Source organism: Monodelphis domestica, chromosome 2, assembly GCF_027887165.1.
Source record: "Monodelphis domestica isolate mMonDom1 chromosome 2, mMonDom1.pri, whole genome shotgun sequence".
NCBI classification, from domain to species: Eukaryota; Metazoa; Chordata; class Mammalia; order Didelphimorphia; family Didelphidae; genus Monodelphis; species Monodelphis domestica.
In genome coordinates this window covers 362,054,403-362,077,592 of record NC_077228.1, presented here as the reverse complement: position 1 = coordinate 362,077,592, position 23,190 = coordinate 362,054,403, and the positions used below count along the sequence as shown (strand labels likewise).

At 37.0% G+C, this 23,190-nt stretch overlaps 1 protein-coding gene across 1 annotated transcript in view; it reads left to right on the top strand.

The window, feature by feature from the left end:
• The window catches only part of SIM1 (SIM bHLH transcription factor 1), a 79,057-nt gene extending 70,444 nt beyond the window's left edge, over window positions 1-8,613 (top strand). The window contains 1 exon segment of the mRNA XM_001367862.4: window positions 2,047-8,613. Coding sequence (XP_001367899.1) covers window positions 2,047-2,777 — 731 coding nt within the window. The 3' untranslated portion in view covers window positions 2,778-8,613.
• The last annotated feature ends 14,577 nt before the right edge of the window (window positions 8,614-23,190 follow it).

Below are 23,190 nucleotides of genomic sequence, written 5' to 3'. Positions count from 1 at the left end.
TTCAGCCTATGTCTTACATTATCCATCAAGCTTCCAATCTTGCTGCTTTACCACCCTCCCCATATGCCTCACACCCTTGTTCTCTTTGATTTTTAATTTTTATATTGTTATTTTCCACTTTTGTCTAGTTTTGCAAAATGGAAGTAGATGTCATGGAAGGGAAGGGAAAAGAGATAAGATATTTACGTGCATGTATGACCTAAAATATTGTAAAGATATGAATTATAGGGATTAGACAGAGTATGGGGGAGATACCTCATACTTGCTATCTAGAAGGAAATACTAGAAAGAAAAAAAACACCAAAATGGTAAGAAAAGAAAGTGACTAATCCAATGGTATGACTGTAGAATTCTCCTAGGAGAGGCAGGGTAGAAAGAATATTAGGTTTGGAAACCAAGAAAACAAGGTTCAAATTTCAGTTCTACATACTACCTGTGTGTTACTGAGCAAGTTATTTATGTCTCTGGGCCTCAGTTTATTCATCTGTAAAAGTATGTTGTAGATCTAGATAGCCTCTAAATTTATGTTGTTATATGCCATGTTTGTAGTCTACAGGAAATCTTCAAGCCTTCCCATTTCTCTTTCCTTCTTTTATATTGACTTTGTGCTCTTTGGGGAATTTGATTTCCTATAGATGACATTCTGGGTGTGCATCATTCCTCAAAGTCCTGAGCACTCCACCTGCCTCTTTGGCCTTTTTTTTCTCCCTTTGCTTGAATCAAGTTCCTAAATGGTAATGTTGACTTGAAAAGGACTGACAATCTGAGATGCCAGCTCTGTGATAAATTATGCATATTATATGGATTTTATTATTTTATTTAATTCATTTTTAGCTCTATTTTTAAATTTTTAAATACTTTTCCATGTTTCCATGATTCATAATCTTTCCCACCTTTCTTCCTTCCCCCCCTCCTGGAGCTGACAAGCAAATCCACTGTGTTATACAAGTATTATCATTTGATACTGTTATATGGGTTTTATTAAGGATATTGATATTATAGATATTTTTTTACACCAAGTAGTATACAAATGAAACCCAGAGCATTATTTTATATTCACTTAAGATATATTTAGAAGTATCAACATTTTAGATAGTTTTTTCTGAAGTTAAAACAACAATCCCTGAACTGATGTAGAAACCTAAATTCCTCATGATGGTAGGTTCTTTTTTTTTTTTTTTAACCCTTACCTTCTCTCTTAAAAAATGGATACAAACATGGCTTCCAAGACAGAAGAATGGTAAGGGCTAGGAAATGGGGGTTAAGAGACTTGCCCAAGGACACAAAGCTGGGAAGTGTCTGAAGCTAGATTTGAACTCAGGACCTCCTGACTCCATGGCACTCAATCTTTAGAGCCACCTAGCTGCCTCTGATCTTGGGTTCTTAAAGACTGTACCGATAGTGTACAAGCCTTAGCAGGTACAACTAAACTGGGAAATCTTACTGAGAGACATGGGAAGCAACATTGCAAGCATGGCTGCAAGGTGATGAGTTTTAGTCCAGCCTCCTCATTTTACAGCAGGGGAAGAAGAGGTATGATAAGTTCAGTGACTTGCCTGGAGTCTTATAGCTAGGGATTGGCACGTCTGGGCTTGGAACCATGGTTTCTCCCTTCAGTTACATTTACTTTCAGCAAATTTGCCATATTATTGTTGAACTCCAGAGCTTCTGAGGGCTGAGAATCAGTCATTGGACTATAGATTTAGTATATGTGCTGATGAAGGGAACATTGGGTCATAGATTTAGAAGTAGAAGGGACTCCTGAATCTCTCTAGTCCAATACTCCTTTTACACATGAAGAAACTGAGACCCAAAGTGGTTAAGGGGCTTGTCCAAGATTACTCAGACAATAAATAGGAGGTAGAATTTGAACCCAGCTCTTGTGACAATTTTTGTCATTCATTCATTCTGCTGTGTGGCCGCCTCTGCCTGCCTTTAAAACGATTAATGCATTGTTTTTCTTTTAGAAACATAGTTGCACGGTATGCTCTACTTTCTTCCTAAGAATCTGCTTAGTGTGTAATCCGTGTGTGGATCTTTCTCTAGGGAGAGGTCACTGGGATGAAGACAGTGTGGTCAGCTCTCCAGACCCTGGCTCTGCCAGCGAATCAGGTGACCGCTACCGCGCTGAGCAGTACCAGAGCAGCCCCCACGAACCCAGCAAAATTGAAACTCTGATAAGAGCCACGCAGCAGATGATTAAAGAGGAAGAGAACAGATTGCAGCTCCGGAAAGCTCCTCCTGACCAACTGGCTGCCATTAACGGAGCAGGGAAAAAACACTCCCTTTGTTTTGCAAACTACCAGCAGCCGCAGCTGACTGGCGAGGTCTGCCATGGCCCTTCTCTTGCCAACACTTCCCCCTGCGAGCACCTTCAACAAAGAGAAGGGAAAATGATGAGCCCTCATGAAAACGACTACGGCAGCAGCCCCACAGCGTTGTCTAGGATAAGCAGCCCCAACTCGGATCGCATTTCTAAATCCAGCCTGGTATTAGCGAAAGACTATCTCCATTCAGACATGTCCCCTCATCAGACAGTAGGAGATCACCCAGCAGTGTCTCCGAACTATTACAGTTCGCATCGGCAGTATTTTGATAAGCATGCTTACACATTAACTGGGTATGCCCTGGAGCACTTGTATGACAGCGAGGCCATTCGAACCTATTCCTTGGGCTGCAATGGCTCCCACTTTGATGTAACTTCCCATTTAAGAATGCAGCAAGACCCAGCACAAGGACACAAAGGGACATCTGTTATAATAACCAATGGGAGCTGATGGGGTTTTTTTTCTAAAAAAATGTGCTTTAAGGATATCTTTGAAACATAGTTGGAACATATATATATATATGTTTTAATGCCCTTGTTACCAGCATTTAATATACCACAGTATGTTAGAGAGAATAACCTAAGCTACTGGGTATGAATTGACACATATTACTGTAAAAAATAAGAAATGCACTAGCATTCGGGGTTACAGTGAATGGAGCTGAAGTGAACCTATATGTTGCCCCTGTGATTTATGGGAGCCCGAATGGATGAAGTCAGTTGACAATACCAGTGTAGATCAAGTGAGCAATTTATGCACATTGTATAAGAAGTACTAGTTGGAAACGCCACAGAGGGAAGACCCAGTGGGCTGCATGGGCACAGACCGCTACTCACAAAACTGCTATGCACCCTTGACATGCAAACATTTGGAATGTACACCATAAAATGCACACGCCCCAAATGGGCAACTTTTTGGAACCATAACATAAGAGGGCTTCTTCAGGACATGAAGAAGTTACCGCTGTTCCCCAAAGCAGAGAATGAGAGATCTCAGAGAAGTGGTTTCTTCTCTGTAGTCTCTTAGCCATTCAGACGCATTTGATATAGGCATACATTAGGGGTATGGTTCTGGATATGGCACTGGACATATTTCTCACATGGTATCTATTAGAAGCAATCAGGAAGTGGCAATTTTCAGGCTGCTTTTGAGTCATGCAAGGGGACGGGATTGCACTAACATAGAGGTAAGGGACTGTGTTAAGTAATAGCAATTAGACAATACGATGGAACGCGCACCAAGAATTGAGGGCATTCAATTAGAAGAAATTCAGGGGAGGCAATGAGACCAGAAACAGAGATAAATGAAAAGCCTTCCAAGAACAGACTATTTTGGGTTCAGACTGTGTGCCATTAGTAATCAACACATTAAGAGTTTTTGAAAAAACAACTACAGAACAACCCACCAGGAAACTAGGCTGATGTAGAGGAAGTGTGAAAAGTAATTAAGAAAAACAAGGGAGGTACTGCATGAAATGATTGGAAGTGTTTGAAAACATTGCTAAATATGGTTGCACAAATGTAAAAACACATGGAAAGCCAGTATAGTGAAGAAATAATCTGATCCCGAGAGAATGTGGGAGTCAAAAGCTTAGTTAGAAGAAGGCACGGGAGTTTGAGATACAATATTCTGAATGAAGGAACAGACAAGGTATTGCGATATTTGACTACTTGGATTTGTTGTTGTTGTTTTTAAGACAAATACTGTGGGGAGAATGAAAAAGATCACTTTACTCTTGACCAATAGTACTAGTACTGGTCAGAAAATTTAGATTCTAGTGCTGATGCTATCACTAACCTGCTGTGTGAATCTGTGTAGATCACATAACCATCCTTCCTAATTCTCAGGTTTATCGTTTATAAAATGGGGAGGTTACCTTAGATAATTTATCTCTAAGGTTTTTTGCTGCCCTAAAATCCTGTGGTTCATTCATTTGAGAAAATTGGATTTAAATGAAAGATTCTCTTGGTTTGATCCATCATGCCTTGGGAATGGCAGGGATTTTAATTTCTGGGTGGTATACCACTCACACAGCCATATGGATGGTCTGCAGTTGAATCAGACCCTTTGAATCTCCCAGGCCTGTTCAATTCTGCCACATATGTTTAGACCTAGTCCAAATGTATATGGCAGGATCTGACAAAGGAAGAAAGAAGAAAGGTAAATTTAGATTTCAGAAAGCACACCAGCTTTGCTTAATGAGATATGTTCTAGAAATCCACAGAGAGTATTATAGGTGGTATAGGGAGGTAGTTCATAAACTTATTCTTGACCCATATTTCCTGATGTTCCTTTTCTCCAGGCAGATAGTTCATGGCTCCTTTATGGAAAGTTAGGCATTAGAGGAATTAACCTTCAAACCTTTAAGAGAAAACACAAAACTGAATATTGAACAGATTTAGAATATACTGTTATCATTTGACAAAGTACCCTTGATAGTCCAAAGGCAGGAGTAGTTCTGAATGATAGTAATCTGAAGGTCTCTGAGTACTGGATTGTCATGAGGAAAAGCAGCGGTCAAATTCTTTTAAAATCCATGACATTGATATGAAATCCATTTCTTGATATGCTTAGGGTGTCATAAAAATAGAAAGATCAGAGTAAAGTAATGATTTTTTTTTGGTGCCAGCTGTAAATCTAAAATTTAAAATCTAAAATTATTACAATTCCTAGTTAAAAATAAATACAATTCTAAGCACCGATTTAGGTATGAATCACAAGTCTGAAGGCATTTTTGGAGAATGTTTGACAATGTTGGGATACTTGCAATGGTATTCTGGTAACAGGTAGAGAAAGGATTTTTGAGGGGGGAAGTAGTAAGGATTCAGCAAAACCGAGGAGAAATAAAGAGCTAAAGATGTGGGTGAGCTGAAATATTTAACAAATATGGTCTACTTCAGAAAGGAAGTTTGTACAGATGGGCCCTTACTGATGTGTACATATTCTACAGAATATGGCATAGACAGATGCTAGAAAGAGTAGTTGAAACATAAGAACCAAGGAAAATGAACTTATACTAGAGGAAAGGCTGGCTCTAAAGGAATTTGGGTGGAATTTTTATGTGGAGGCTAGTTAATAGATGGAGGAAGTAAACTATGAAATTTACAGATAGAAGCAGCCTGAATAAATAAAACTTGTAAGAAAGGCAAGAGCAGCATGTGTAGGCAAAGACAGGGACTGCCCAAGTTCTATCTTGGCTGAAAATTATAGTTGGCCCAGTTATAAGCACATCTTTGTTCTATTTAACATACCAGTAATATCAAAAATTCTCTAGTAACAATCCTATCACCTAAAATTAAGATATAATTTGGGAAAAGTGGAATAAAATTGTTCGTTGTTGTTATTGTGTTTGGCAACATGACATGGGCAGAATGACTTAGAACAAGTTCTACCATGTTTCACCCTGGCAGAAACTTTAGTAAAGCAGCGTACAAAGAGCAGTAAACTGGGTTTCTAGTCTTTATTAATACATTCATCACAAGAATTCATTTCCCATGCCATGTAGACACTGTCTGTACCCTTTATGTGTTTTAAACAGAAAATATAGGGCCACAAGAGCTTGATCAGTTAAATTTATGCTCTGACTGGTCTTGGGTTTTAATCTTTGTTTTCCATCTCTTTGCTAAATGCTGAGAACCATGGCATTGAACTTTAAAAGACAGTATCTTAAAACACTAACCATAAAGAAGCATCATTTGTATACTACCTTAGGAATAATAAATAGGTACTATAGCCAGTGTCTCTGCCAATAACACTAAAGTTTTCTTGGAATTTTTTAGACCAATCTTCCTATTTAATCCAGAATTTTGCATAGCTGAAGTAATTGTGAAGAATTCTCCTTTGGGTGTAGGGGGAACCACTTTGCTAATGAATGTGGAAGATGCAGTAAAGTTTTCCTTATTATTTTCCTGATTAACTGCACCACTAACCCGGTGCAGATATTTCAGGATGTGTTTCATCTCTTCCCATAGGTTGACACACTGTGATAAATGGAATAAGACTCTGTTTCTATATGTAGCTGCTCGATACTAGCTAGTATGGCACCTGTGGAAGTAAAACTACAGATGAGGTGGGATTATGAACTATTTGCCATTAATGTTATTCCAGAAATACCACTTATACTTGGAGGACTGAGAATATGACCATTTGGCCAGATTCTTACCTCTCTTTATGCCCTGTTCCATCTATCACAGCATGGGGAATTCCCATTTAATCATCTGCTTTATATGAGAAGTGAGGTGAGTGGATGATTAAGAAGCATTGATTAAGTGCTTTATATATGCCAAACCCTGGGGAGAGAAAGGATGATCTTCACCCAGAACAGGCATGTTCTCTTTTTGAAAACAGGCAGACCTTTATTGTTATTGTTGTTGTTGCTAACCGAGACTAGAAAAATGTCTATGTCTATGAGTACTTTATAACAATAATTTTAAAGCACGTTTTCTCAAAACCTGGGTCAAATAACCTCTTTGAGCCTTGGTCTCCTCATTTGTAAAATATGGGGACGGGATTACCTGATATGTTATGGTTCCTTCTAGCCCTAAATCTAGGCTCCAATGGCAAAGATATGAGAAAGAATCAAAGGTCATTATATCTAAGGATTCAGTTTTATGAATATTTTGGCTCTACCCTTTTTCAAGAACAGGGATCAGGTCCCTCTAAATTTCCAGGTCATTTTTTATGAAAACCAAGAACAAAAGCGGCATTGAATGACCCAGAGGCTCAGAGAGCATTAAGTGTTGGATGAATGCCTTGTTAAATTATTGTATTGAATTTGGAAAATCAAAGACGTGGCTATTTTGTGCTCCCTTATTTTACAAAGGAGATGTCATATGTACATTGTATACATTCTAGTTTCACTTGCATTTAAAAAACTTTAAATTTCAAAATTTGCAACCCTCCTCACTTTACTGGAACAAGTGATCTAAAAAAACATACTATTTTCTAAATAGATGAATGATGAATGTAAAATTCCAAAATGTTTCAAAGAGTAGCTGGTATGATCCAAACTATGATGTGTCAATTTTGCGATTAGAGACTTAAGTTCAAGTAGCCAAGTCTTTGAAATGCCTTGTTTATATTCAGAAAACAAATCATCATTATGGTATATAACAAATTCATGACAGATGAGTTCTGTATGGGTGAAAGCATGTGTTCTATGGAGAAAACAGTTTGGGAAGGGGGATTTTCAATGTGGTGCTCATTTTTTTGTGTGCAGGATTGTACAGATAGTGCTTGGCTCCAAGAGGGAAAGATGTGATCATTTCTGAGAGCTTCTTTGGAGTTCCTACAGCAGGATACCATAAGGTAGTATTAGCAAAAAAGTGTCAAAAATAAAAACAAAAATATTTAACTGCTACGTTCCTTGATAAACTGACAAATCATAGGAAGATTTAGAATTCCCAAATTATTTGGGGAATTCAAACCAAATTTGTATACTTAAAAAAACTCCTGCAACTTTGCAATTACCTACATGGAACTAAGAAGTATTAGTAAACACTTAAGTGTCAAAAATAAAAACAAAAATATTTAACTGCCACGTTCCTCGATAAACTGACAAATCATAGGAAGATTTAGAACTCCCAAAGTATTTGGGGAATTCGAACCAAATTTGTATACTTAAAAAAACCCCCGCAACTTTGCAATTACCTACATGGAACTAAGTAACAGGAATTTATTTTTAGAAACCTAGGGAGAAGTTTGTCCTAATCAACATATTTAGGACCCAGAAATATAGAATCTTAAGAGTTGTAAGGGATATCAGTGGTCATCTAGTTCGATCTGTAACCTGAAAATAACACTTCATTGCAATTGAATTTATGCTGAGTGACAAATCCCATTGTGTTTATGTTGCAAAGGAAATGAAGTCTGCTTGGAAAATTATTTTAGTGTTATTGTAACATTAAAATTTTTTTCCAAAGAGAAACATTTTAAAATATGAAGCATAGGAAGGTACATTTCAAAAAACAAGATTTTCCAGTCTTGTTTTTGGACTGACATTAAAAAAAAACAGAAGAAAAAGAAGAAAGGATTATATTATTGATGCCATGCCTTTCAAAATAAATAGTTTCTAGTGACACTGTGGCAAAACACCTGTGGCTGGAGGTTTTACTTTGGAATGTAATGTAGAAAAAAATTAGCAACGTCAACAATATCTTGCAGAGTGTTCCCAATTATAATTATTTATATTGTAAATAGCTTTCTGAAGTAAATTTGAAGTTAATGTGCATAAAATGTATTTATTATGTGAAGATTTTTTTGGTTTAAAATATAGTTACCAATATGCAATTTTTGTCTGGATTCGAGTCTTTTAAATCTTCATCACGATAATAGATGCAAAGCAATTTACATATGCTGTCTCATTTGAGCCTCACAAAGCCTTATGAGGTAAGTCCTACAGATGTTACCATCCATATTCTACAGCTGGGGACACAGAGGAGGTGACTTTTTCCTGGTCACAAAGCTGGTTGGTAGTATTTGAACACAGGCCTTCCAAAATCCAAAATCTAATACTTGATCTATTTTGTCATATTGCCTCAAATAGGAATTCTTTCTTAACAAACAAACAAACAAACTTATCTTCTGTCTCAGTTGGCAAGAGAGGTTAAGTGACTTGCCCAGGGTCATAGAGTGAGGAAGTATCTGAGAGAATTATTTCCTGAGAGAAAAATCTACAGTATTAGATACAGAACTCTCAAAAGAAAAGATGTATTCAAATCATGTCCCTTTTGGAACTTAAAGTGCTTTTTCAGTGTAGTGCTCAGTATACTTCCAAACATAAACAGTGTTTGTCAGTAGTTCTTGGCAACTCCTTTTGCATGTGTTCAATCTGAGTTTTCCTGAGGGATTTCTCACATTTGCCCTGGAAGCTGTTAGCCAGGATCCACACTCAGGCCCCTGGGAAAGAGTCACACAGTGCTCCAAGAATTGAAGGCAGGTTTCATGGGTCTTCCATAAAGCAGTTTTACAAAGCCATTAAATGTCACAGAAGGGTCAGCCAATGTTTGTTTGTTGGCCATCATTTCACTATAATTCTTGAAAAGTTCTTTATCTTGGGGCTTTGCTGCCCAAGAATGATTTAGAAACAAAGCTATGATGATTTTGACTTCTGTTTTGATGAAGATAATTTTACCCAGTAAATTTTCTGTTCTGGAGCAGCTACATTTAATCTCATACTTGTTTTTCCCTTAAGTGCTTCAAAGGAGTAAGTTCTTTTTTTTTTTTTATCAAAATCCAATGGTGTATTCATGAACAAAACAACTAATTCGTTATTTAGATTGTTCTGATTGAACTGATCAGTTCAATGGAAGGGATAGTCTGGCTGTTTTGTCGAATAGCCTTAGAGTGCATCTTTGCAATGGGTGTGAAGTTGATTTTTCTCCACTATAAGCGATATAGTGTCACTGTACTAGACCAAGTGGCTAAAACCCAGGAGGAGGACTTGAGCTCATGTGATCTCATAAGGATTTATGCCTTTTTTTTCACCTTATTATAACATAAAAATTTCCCTATATTCCTCTTTTTAGAGAAACTTGAACTCCTACAAAGAGAACAGTGTAGTTAAGATTCTTGCTGCTCCTTATACCACTTGACTTGTTTGGGGGTTTGTCTATTTTGATAAGTCCAGCTATTCTAGACATCAATGATAATTAATAATAGTAACAGATTTTCCATTTGACATTTCAAATCTACCTACAAAAGCTGCAATATTTTCCATTAAATGCTCGTGAAATGTTTTACCCCTCATAACAGGCTGGAGGAGGTACCTATTAGATTTTTTAAGAAAGAAAGGAAACAAGTTAACTCTATACCAAGTATAATCTAGGAATGGCAGATCCTTTAGAGTAGCCATTCTGTAGCTATAAAGATGACAAAGTATTAAAGATGGAATAGCTCTAATTCCCAAGTTTTCCTCATTTGATCAGAAAGCTACTAGAAGCTCATTAGGTTTGTTATCACATGAAACGATCATCACTACTCCCCAACCCCCTGCACCCACCCCAACCAGATGGATTCTTATAAGAGACATTCTTTAAGTAGCTTGGGTTTCCTGTGATCAATCTTTCCAGTTACAGCAGGAAAGATGCAAACTTGCAGGTGCCAGCCAACTGAGAAGCTGCAAAAAAAGAGGCCAGGACACTTCCCTGAAGTTTTGTTTCACTTTGTGTCATCAAAATAGTTGACCTGATTTAGTATGGCTTGGCCTTTTCGTAATTATGCTTTATAACCTAATATGGGCTGTATTTACTAATGGAATTAGATCCAGTGTAGGAGAAATGCAAAACAGCCACTGGTTTGGAAGTTGACAAAATCTCTGCTTTGTTCAGTTTTTGCTCTAGGTCAGGCTCCCGTGCATGGAGTAATTCCATATGGGAGCCTTACTGGAGCTCCATCTAAGTAAACCTTAAAGAGAATCTTGGCAAAATCCCTCTAGCCATAAGGAAATCATTCTGAGTTTCTGGTGAGGATTTCCTGATAGCTTTGTTTAGGTTTTTTTTTTAATATAAGAAAAAAATATTTTCAAGCTGAATCCTGAAGTGTCTTTTTATGGATAAAGTCCCCAGGGTGCCCTTGGGAATGGCTAATTGGAAAGATATAGCCATCGTGCAGAAAAGAAATCATGTGGAGTATAATTGAGGTCCCTTAGATGGCATTGCTCTAATTCTCAATTTTCAGCTCTTCCCTTTGGTTAGATGCCCCATTACTTAAAGAGAGAGAGAGAGAGAGAGAGAGAGAGAGAGAGAGAGAGTGATTAGTTAGCAGTGTCAGACTAAATCTATTTTTCAATTAAAAGGGGAAGAAGTAAATTCTTATGCACACTTGCAATTAGGTAACTCAACTAAAGAGAAACAATAGCTAAGTGTTTTCTTTCGTTTTATTTTGTGAGGGGAAGGGAAGACATCAGCTGTTCTTTCATTGCATATATAGGATGTTCCAAAATTCTTAGTGCAGTTTTAAGCTTGAATAACTTCGAAAGTAAAAATACTACAAATGTACATAAACATCATGTGAAAGTTTAATTATATTTCTTTCACATTGGTTTAATTTTGTGAATTTTCAGGAATAAAGTTTTAATTTAACAAGACAGGGCACTCTGTCGTGCAATGTGACAGTTGCTGGATGATGCTTTTTCAAACCAGTGGATTAGTAGAGAAGATCCTCTTGCTTGATCTGTCAGTCACCTGATCTATCTCCATCCGACTTTTTCTTTTTGAGTCATGTCAAAACTGTTGTTTACACATCACAATTTTGTTTTTTGGATTGTCAAGTGTAAGATTAGAAATGAAATCCTTTCAGCACTGAGCAGCAGCTGGAGAAAGTTTTTACAAAGTTTAAAAATTGACTTAAGCAATATATAGCACAAAATGGTGGTTATATTGAAGCTTAATAAGAAACATATACATATTTTAAATTTTTAAACAATTAACTTCTTAAGTGTTGTTCCTTGTAAGTTTGTAACATTTATACTTCTGAAGTTATTAAAACTTAAAAGTGCATGAAGACTTTTGGGACATCCTGTATTTTCCAGAGCCTGAAAGTTTCTTAAACAAGTCCTTTCATCTGTTGGATAGCTTTTTTGAACATTTTTCTTTGATAGTTTCAGATGTTGATAGCTGTGATACATTCTGCACTTTCCTTTTCTTTAATTATTTTTCCCATGGGAACTTGGTGGGCTCTTCTTTTTATGTGCTGGAAAATGTTGCCCTCTACTCCCTTTGCTCCCTCCAACCATAACCTGTTCCTGACATTAGTGCTAATAATGCTGCATCTTCTTTAGCGACTGATTGTGCAATAGCAATCACTAAATGAGCTTCACCAAAATAGATGCTTTTCTCCAGCCTTCTCCTCACCATAGACTTTGCACTTCAGTCTTGAAGAGATCTTTGCCAAAGGTGCACCTTCTCTGCAACAGCGGGCCAGATGACCGAGACATGAGGTAAGTGCTCATCGTTATATAGCCAGTACACCTCATGGGTCAAGAACTCAGATATTCCTGGATGTCTCTGTCCACCACAGCACACTGTCTAGGTTCTTGAGGGGCATGAGACAGAATCAGGAAGATTGAGCTTTGAGGAAAACTAGGCATTTTGCAATCCCTCAGTAGAAACAAGGAAGGAATGTATTCTAGGCAGGGGTACAGGCTATGCAAGGGCACTAAGAAGGATGGAAATGGAATGCCATGTGTGAGGAAGAACACCCAATGGGGTTTGACCTGACTGGAGTGCTATTATTGCTCTGTAAGTTTTACAAAACACTAATGGGCTCATTTCCTCCATCATTCCTTCCTTTGCTTCTTCTCTCTCTTCTCTGCTTTTCCCCCATGGATTTTTTGCACACATCCAACACATGGAGAGTCACAGTAAGCCCCACTCTTATTCATTACAGCCTTGCTCATAGCTGCTGGGTAATCTTTTTTTTTTTTTTTGTTCATCTCTAGCCTAGAAAAAGCAGAAAGGCCAGAGTAATTCCAGGAAAGTCACTTTATAGTTCACATTCACTGACCTAGATGATGCTAAGCATTGTCTCTAAGGAAGGTAAAGACAGAAAGATTCCATGTTCATCAAAGTATTCATAGCAGTATTTATTTTTGTGGGGTAGAAAAAAGTGGGAGTAAAGTAGGTACCACTCAGAGAATAGCTAGACTCAAAACCTAGAACAAAACAAAATTATCATGCCATGAGTAATTATGGATTTGACAAATGAAGAGAAAAATGGAAGACTAGAATGACATGATAAAGAGTGAAGAAGGCAGACCCAAGAGAAAAAAAGATAGGTAAAAATGACAATACTGTTAATGAAGAATAAGACCAAATGTTATAGAAACATGATAACCCATCTTGGCACACAGAAAGATAAAGAAAGGCACCCTCCCTCCTTTCCTTGAAGAGGTGATGATTTTGAGGGTGTTTTGTTGCTTATGTGGTCCTGATGTTGGTTTAATCAAGCTGGTTAAAATATGGATTTTAAACCATGTGATGGTGGCAGTGGTATGTGTCCAGAAATGACTGTGGTGTAAAAGGTTTTTTAACTAAAAGGTAAAAAAAAAGACCTCATTTTAGATATAAAGGACACGATAGCATTTTATAGTAGCTAAAAACACATCAGCAAAACAAAATTCTTGGAGCTAAAGTTTTGGTTATCTTTTCAATATAACCATCTCATTGTCTGGGGTTTAGAGAGATCTAATAAACGTCTACAGTCTGTTTTAAAAGCAGTGGGCTACATCACATAACCAAGGTTTTAAGTTGCATAGATATAGAGCATGCAAGCTAGCTCAATGGGCAATCAATGTCTTGAAAATTTCTACAGGCCTGAAAAATAACTGAGAAGATGTGAAAAGGAGGGTCCAGGATGCCTTTCATTCTCTTAGGTCACTTACTGAGTTATACTTGCTCAGTTTGAATGGGAATAACCAAATTTTTCTGAACTACAATAACCTGCAATTTACTTAAGAAATCACTTGAAAAATGTATATTTCTACAAATTATAATAAATGCTTTCACCAATAGTAGCTAACATTTATAGAATGCTTTTTATGTGCCAGGCATTGTGCTAAGTGGCTTCCAATTATTATTCTATCCTGGAAAATAGGGTGCTATTATTATCCTCATTTTACAGAGGAGGGAACTGAAGCAAATAGAGATGAAGTGACTTTCCCAGGATCACTCCCCTAGCGAGTGTGTGAGGCCAAATTTAAACTCATATATTCTCCATGTCCAGGTACATAGCTCTACCCACTGTGACACCTGGTCACTGATGGTAATAAGTGCTTGCTTGCTTGATTGGAGTTACTCAAGTGATAAAAGAAAATTTGTTGATAGAGGAGGACTACAACTATATACAAGCAACTCAATCTCTCCATGCCTTAGTTTCCTAAACAACTGAATGGGAAATCATGAGATCCAATGAAAAGATGGCCTTTTCCTCTATCAGCAGCAACAAAAACTTATTAAGGGCATGGCAGTAGACTTGGTTTATCATAAATACAAGATGCTGTGGGAAGTTTTTTGATCTTAAAAAGCATCATGTATTTCATAAACGGCCATAATCATAAATACCATGTGTTATTTAGACAGTCCACTGGGTTTAGATAAGTGGCAATAAAGAGTTAGCTTCATAGCTTAGAGGCCAACCCACTTGGTATCCTTCCCTGCTTCCCCTCCCCCTCCCCCATTTACTTACTATTTTTTTCTTAGGCTTTTAGATTTAAATCTGGAGTGGGTCTTCCATTTCATAGATGTGGAAATAGAAGATAAAGTTAAATGATTTGCTCAGGGTCAAAAAGGGAGTGACAGAGTTCAGATTTGAATTCTGGTCCTCCAATGGAAAATGCAGCACTTTTTCCTGAACCTACTACTCTCCCGCTCTTTTTATTTCTTTTTAAACTTCTATAAAGATAGCAAACTGCAGCAGAAAGAAAGGTGGATCCAACATCAGTGAACCTTTGTCCTAATCCTATTTCTGCCATTTAATACGTGTGTGGGAGCATGGGCAAATGCCTTAATCTCTCTGGGCCTCAGTTTTCTCATCTGTAAAACCAGTTGATGACCTCCCAAGGTCCTTCCAGCCTTAAATCTATGATCTTTCTGACCTGCATCCAGATCATCTCTGACTGTAGACCCATAAAGGGCAATATTGGATTATTAAATTTGCTTTGTTCCCATCTTAGTGCTCTGCATGGAAACCATTTTGCGATGACAACCTTTCTAATTGTGAGACATTATTTTTACAAAAGAAAGAAAAAAATGTTCAGACTGTTTGAAAAAGGAAACCTTTCATCCCAAAGGCAACCCAAATGTTTACTTGTACACAAAAGAGTAAACAGGGCTGGCTATGCATGAGTCGGAATCGATGCCTCAGTCAAATCCTCTCATGTCATCAAGCTGAATGGTTTGAAATAGGAACACAAAGCCCATGATGAAACTTTGGCTAGACGGTAGAAATTGTGACAGGGCTATTTTTGAAATGATGCTCTTAGGAAAAGCTGCTGATTGAAATCAATATCTCTAGACGAGGAATCTGAAAAGACCATTTGTGAGACCTGAGAGGGTCACCGAATAGAAGTGTCAGTTGCTGGTATTCAGACCATGCAATTGCTTTCAGCAAGGTGCTCCGTGTTTACTTAAGTGACTTCTTGTAGCTGGTGGCTAAGCATACATTGAGAAAGTATCCCTGTGATTTGGACGCAGAGGGAAGAGAAGAAGGGGGAGCCTTGTAGTGGAAATGAATACATTCTAGCGTGCTAGATTGGAAGCAATGAATTGAATGGGCTTTTTCTTCCTCTCTCCTTTCTCCTGGGGAGAATCTCTGTGAAAGATGGGAAGACTAGTGCATCTTTTGGAGATTTAACAAATAAACACACAAACAGAATAAAACCCACCCCCCAAAACTACATGATTAACCGCTTTAAGGCCAGTCCAGCTGAAAGAACGGTAATTGATTGGGAGAAGCCTCATGGAGACAGATACCTGCTAAAATTTCCAACTCACTCAGTGACACATGAAATAATTCTCCTTTTGTTAGATAAGGCATCTCATTTGCACTTGGAATTGCAGATAGAGTGCTGTTAGAGTGTCTGGTTTCTTTATATGAAAGTTACCAGACCACCTAATTATATGGAATTAAGATGGAGGGGACACTGATCCCCCAAATGATTTTGAATAAAGTCATTAGCCTCTCACCTTTAAAAACAAACAAACCCTTACCTTCCATCTGTGTGCAAGACCAAAGAATGGTAAGAACTAGGCAATGGGATTTAAGTGACTTGCCCAGGTTCACAGAGATAGAAAGTGTCTGAGGCCAGAGATGAACCCAGGACCTCCCATCTCTAGATCTGGCTTTCAAGATGCACTGAGACCTCTAGCTTCCCCCAGCCACTCATTTTTATATCTTTTTCTTTTTTTTATTTAAAATTATAAGGAAATCTATAATTTTCTTTGTATGTTAAAGTAAAAAAAATTGCATTTCAAGAATGCTAGAATGCAGTTTATTTGTCCTTATTAATTCTCTGCCACTATATCTGAGATTGTTCCCTTAAACAAACTGGCTTCAGTTTTTTCCTTTTCTGATTTTAACTCTCTACTCTTCTCATTTTTTAATTGACATCAGAATAGATGGCAAGGCTTGAGTTTCTTGTTAGCTGCTGGCAAATCTGAAACCTTGCAGCAGCTTTTCAGTTGACTACGTGTAAACCTTAGAGATATTTTTGCCCAGGAGTTCTTAACCTATTTTGTGCCATGTACCCTTGGGACAATCTGGGGAAGCTCAAAGACTCCTCAGCCAGAATAAGGTTCTTAATAATTGAGGGAAATACTAAACACCAGAGTCTGATGTGATTGTTGTTCAATCATATAAGGCACATCTAACTTTTTGTGACCTCGTTTGGGTTTTTCTGCAATGAATCAGCAATCATTTGCCATTTCCTTTTCCTACTTATTTTGTAGATGATGAACTGAGGATTGACTTGCCCAGGGTCACCTAGCTAGTAAGTTACTGAGATTGGATCTGAACTCAGATCTTCCTGACCCCAGGCTCTATTGACTGCACTGCCTAGCTGCCCTAAAATTAAAGTTAGAGGTTGGTAAAAAATAAAAAAAAATGTAATTTTTTTCCCCATCCAGATTCATGGATCTCATGATATCTAGTCTATGGATTTGAGATTGGTAACTTGTTATATAGACCAACCTCCTCATTTTATATATAAATTCAGTGTGTAAAAATAGCACTTTGTTCAATCAGAGGTCCTAGGTTCAAATCCTAGCTATGCCACTCACTACTGCTGCAATTCCTAAAACTTCATATTTATTTTACATTTTAAAGTTTTCAAAATACTTTACATAGATGAACTCATTTGATTCTCATGATAATCCTGGGATATAGATGCTTTGATCATGATATCCATTTTTTAGATAAGGAAACAGCCTGAGATAAGTGAGGTAACTTGTCCTGAGTCATATAGTTAGTAAGTAGGATTAAACTCAGGTTTTGCTAGTTTCCAGACCATCCCACTATCCTACACTTGGTTTGGGAAAAACCACTTAATTCTCTCCGGTCTCAGTGTCCTCAACTGAAAAATGAGTGAGTTAGGAATGCATTTTTGGTGGAGTTGTGAACTAATTTAACCATTCCAAAGAGCATTTTGAAATTATGTTCAAAGGGCTTTAAAACTGTGTGTACTCTTTAATCCAGCAATACCACTATTAGATCTGTATCCCAAAGAGAATTTTTTAGAAAGGGGAAAGGACCTATTTGCATAAAAATATTTATAGCACCTCTTTTTGTGTTGACAAAGAATTGGAAACTGAGGAGATATCCACCAATTGGGAAATGGCTGACCAAGGTGTGACTTAGGATTGTAATAGAATTTTATTGTTCTATAAGAAATGGTGAGAAGGATGATTTCAGAAAAACTTGGAAAGACTTACATGACCTGGTGCAAAATCAAGTGAACAGAACCAGAACATTGTACACAGTAACAGCAATCTTTTATGTTGAATAATTGTGAATGACTTAGCTATTGTTAGCAATATAATGATGTAAGACAACCTCCCAAGGATTCCTGATGAACAATGTTATCCACCTACAGAGAAAGAGCTTATAGAATCTGAATGCAGACTGACACATACTATATTTCATTTTCTTTCTTCACTTTTTGTTGCTGCTTGAATTCTCTCCCACAAAATGACTAATATGGAAAAATGTTTTACATTATTTCATATGTAAAATCCATATAGGATTGCTTGCCATCTTAGGGAGGGGGTGGGGGGGCAGTGGGGATATTTTGGCTGAAAATGAAAAAAAAAACCCTGAAGGTTAAAAATTGTTTTTACATTTAATTGAGGAAAAAATAAAATGTTTCTAAAAAAGAAGAGTGGATTGGGCCTAAATGACCTTTAAAATCAGTCATAGTCTTATGAAAGACTGAGAAAGTGGGATGATTTGGTTAAGATCATACAACTCTTAAAAGCTGAACTCACATAGGAGTATGCTAACGTTAGCTTGGACCAACTCAGAAGAGTTAATTGTTTAATATTCAGTGTGATCACTTACATCAGAAATTGACAAACACTACAAGTCAGGGCTTTTTGTTGCTTTGTTGCTTCCTTCCTTGTCTGTCTAGATGTAAGAAAGTAAAAGAGAAAATGTGAATAATACAGATTAGATTTTTAAATGTTTTGTCTCCCTTTTTTCCTTGGAGACTCAGTTGTTTAAATTTACCAGCACACTCGGATTCTGGTATTTTGAATCCAAATTCAGTGCTTTCCTATACAATTTTTGCCTTCGATACCTCATTATTCACCAGGAAAGAAACTGAGAGATCAGATTCTTGAACCTTTTGCATATGCATTCAATTTCAGCTTAATCTTTCCTGTGTTATCAGGTCTTCTAATTAGGAGATTTTTTTAATAATCATATATTACTAATCCCAAATCAACATGGCCAAAATCAGTTTACAAGGTTCCACATTCTGGATTGACATGAGGCAGAGAATATTTGTTCACAATTCAAGAACTTGGCCATCTTTGGCCAGGGCTCCATTACCTAGATAAGTACAGTTATGGTGGAAGACTCTAGCAACTGGGAAAATCAAGTAATAACTCACACATAATGTGGCATTTAAGAGAAATAAAGGATTCTAAAAGGTGGAGGTCAGGAGGGGCTGCTTTGTAGGAATAGGAGACATGCATTGAGAAGACTGAAAATGAGATGACAAAATGAAATAATAAGAATGAGGATGGTAAGTCCAATTTGACTGAACTATAGAGAATGTGAAGGGAAGCACTGAATAAGAATGGACTAGATTGGGGTGGGTTTTAGATGCTAAACAGTAGATTTTATATTTGATCCTGGAGATTATAAGGAGCCAGTGCAGTAGGACTTATTGAAAAGGAAAGTGATATGTCAGATGAGGGTTAGGGAAAAAAATCCATTTGTAGCTATGTAAAGGTTAATTGGGAGTTCAGAGAATTTTATGGGAGATGAATTAGGAGATTCTTTCAATATTCTAGGTGATCAGAGCCTGAACTAGGAGAGTGGCTCTGCAAATGGAGATTAGAGAAAATATACATAAGAGATATTGTGTAGGTAGAAATGACAAGATTTCACCACTGATTGGATATGTGGGATGAGTGAGAGTGAGTTATGGATGACTCCAAAATCCTGACCCTGAATGATTGGAAGGGTGATGAAACAGAAGTAGGGAAGTTCAGAAGAAACACTTGTTTTGGAGGAAAGATGTGCTCTATTTCAGACAAATTGAGTTTGAGGCACCTACTGGTGATGACTATCCAGTCAACAGCAAATGATTCAGGACTGTCGTTCAAGGTAGAGGGTAAGAGAGTAGGACAGGATATATGAATTTGGGGAGCCATCTTCCTAGAGATGGTAAGTGAATACTTGGGAACTACTGAGATCAGTAAATGAAAACGGGAGGTCCTTTTTACTCTGTCATTCTGTGTTTTTGTGATGATTATTTCCTTACTATTTGTTTTTCTAATTTATAAATTAATCTTGTCAAGTATCAGATAAATAATAATATATAATAATAAATTTATATATACTCTTCCCAATAAATTAAATAATTTATAATAATAAATTATAAATTAATCTTGTCAAGTATCAGATACATTTAAAGGTTAAAGCTAAGTCTATCTGCATGATCTATCGCAGCATCAATACTTGGAGCCCAATTACAATTAGGGTTACTCTGTAGGTTCATAGTATCTTAGAGCTAGAGCTAAAAGGCATTTCAGAGACTGTCTAGTGTAGTGCTCTTATTTTACATATGAGAAAATTCATTTTTAGGGAGGCTGAATAACTTGGATTCCATAGTAGTGAAGAAACCACAGACACTCCAGTAGAGGTGGAGATGGTCACAGAGGTGGGAGGAGCAGTAGGACTGAGGTATCCAGAATCAGTAGATGTTAGCACAACCAATAGATAGGGTCTTCTAGACAGTGATTGCTATTCAAAGGCCATTGTGAGGTATTACTCCTTGGTCTTAAACAGGAGTTCTTAATCTGGAGTCTATGAACTCCCCCCCCCCCCCAATTTAACATCAATCCCTTTATTTCATTTAGTATAACCTGGGCCAACTCAGTTGACAAATTGTAATAAGGAGCTAGCTGGGTTGTGGACTCTCTCTTTAAAAAACCCTTTATTTCCCTCCAATTTATGCAAACACACATTTTTAACATTTACTTTTTTAAAAATTGAGTTCTGGATTCTTTCCTTCCTTTCCATTTTCCTTCCCTCACTCTCTGTCCCTGGCCTCCCCGAAATGGTAAGCAATTTGATAAAAAGTTTACATGTGCAGTCATGCAAAGACATTTTTCCATATTAGTTACTTTGTGGAATATGAACTTGTTTTTTAAAATTGATAACTATATTTAAATATGATTAAACATTTTCTTCTTAATTCTGTATAATTTAATTTTGAAGTATTATTTTGAGAAGGGGTCCACAAGATTTGCCAGACTGTTAGAGGGATCTATGACACAAAAGTTTAAGAACCCCTAGTCTAAAGCCTGATGTTTTAATCACTTACATTAGTAGTAATAACATTTAAATCAATCCATAGTTGGAAGATACCTTAGAAACAAGCTAATCCATATACCCCCAAGATTCTGTATTATCCACTTGTACACCCATCAGGCAGACTATAGATCTTTTAACCACAGATCATTCAAGTCCTTGCTCCGTCTGTTAGTAACTTGTGACCTGGGCCAAGTCATGAACTTTCTGAGCATCAGTTTCCCCATATTTAAAATGAGGGAGATAATTCTTGTACTCTCTACTTAACAGAGAGATTGCAATGAAATCATTTTGTACTCTTATTATTGACATCATTAGCTGGGGCATGGTGGAAGTCTGTGTTTGTAAGTTCTGTCTAATTTTTATCTCCAATGAATAACTTTAAATGTGAAAAATTCCACATGAATTCTGGAACTCTAAAGGTAGTTTCAAGATTCACATCTTTGCTATGGTGGCTTCTAGATCTGGATATTTTTATTCTGCCATCTAGGTAGCCTTTGATTTTGATTTTGGAAGTTGGACTTCACACAGTTCAGTTACTGGGTATTTTTTCTCAGTACTTTAAAAACATATAGAGAGATTATAGCACACCTTGAAACATATCTTTTTTTTTAAAGAAGAAAGATTGCAATGTATGCAAATAACTAATTTTTATTGTCATACTTTAGTTGAATTTCAGTATTATTCAGCATGTTTTATGTTTACAGTATTATTTAGGGTGCAATCAAGAATACCATAATACTGTCTTCATAAATGGGCACTGTTTTAAAATCCAAATATAATTAGCAAGAAGATATTCATAGGGTAGATCTGACATTATTATGATGGCAATATAAATTCCATGAGGTAAAGGAGAACCAGGGGGAAGAATGGCTGCAAATTTATCATGGTCTGATGTATTTGCAATATGGATTGTACTTATCTTTTTATTCGCCACAGACCATGTAAATGAGGAGCAACTGAGTGGGGATTCCAATAATTTAACATCTGCAGCTTACCATAAATTATACTGCTCTGGGGGCAAGGGAAGAAGCAGAAATTTACCAGCAGCTAATTCTGTTGATATGATTTTAGAGTCAGAGGCAACAGGTACCTTTGGACAAATGGTGGGCAAGGGTTTCTCAAAGAAGAATAGTGAAAAATGATGGTTTTTCTTTTCTTTTACTTTTGGAAGGCTTGCCTTTTCCCTTTGCTGATGACTCTTTAGGAAGAGTTGTCAGTCTATTGAGATTTCTTCAGTGAACAGAGCCTTTGTCTAAGGGCCAGTTTGAAATAACAAGCTCCCCAATAAAATTTGTAGGGATGATTTTTCATTGTGTCAGCCTTTTAATCAGTGAATGGGGAGATTTCATTTGAAATCAAGATAAAAATATTTGAGATTGAGGGTAGGCATATGTGTCTCTGTGTGTGGTTAAGTGCTCCTGTTTTATGTGAATATTTCTCTATAATCATTGCTCGTCAGCAAAATTTATTGAGAACTCCACAACATTCAGAGTGATGTCTTATACTTCTTCAATAATTTGAAGGATCTGCAATCTTATTGATGGAATTTTCTTTCTAGGGAGGAGACTCACAGTTTATCCATTCCTTTTTCATCCTGTAGGACTCTTATTCATGTCATAGAATCATATATCAGTGACCATCTAGGGCTGTAAGAGACTTTAGAGGTCATCTAGAATAATCTCTTCCTTTTACAGATAAAGTAACTTTAGGGACTAGCAACTAGCATAAGGTCAAACAAGTGATACCATCAGAGATGGGATTTGAATTCAGATTCTCTGACTCCAGAATCAATACTCTTTCGATAATTCTGTAGGAGTGTCCCACGTGTGCTGGGAGTATTCTTGCTAGTAAGTCTATTAACAAGAAAATGCACATGAAACAAACAAGCTGTCCATCTGTTAACCCATCCTCTTACTAAATGATTGGTTCAAGTCAGTTTCTAGTCACCTATCTCTCTGATATCTTTTCCTATTGCTTCTTGAATACTGTTAATCATTGGTCAAACTCCATTATTTTTCAATCACTTCTACTCTTCCCAACCCTTTAGGTGACCTGTAGTTCTGATTCTCCATAGACCATGATATTCTGTGTAATTTATAAGTCATTCACCACCATTAAGAGAATATTAGGGTGAAAAACCTGGGTTTTTGTTCCAGAGAGAAGTTTGAGATCACCGAGTTCCTGTGAGTGCCTCAGGAGATAAAAATTGCCCTCTTTTTCCTATTCAATCCTGTGCCAAGCTCAGTGTCCATTTTCAATGTCTGACCAAGTTATTTGTACAAAGAACCCAGTTCCATGACCTATCCGTGTGACTACATATCATCAT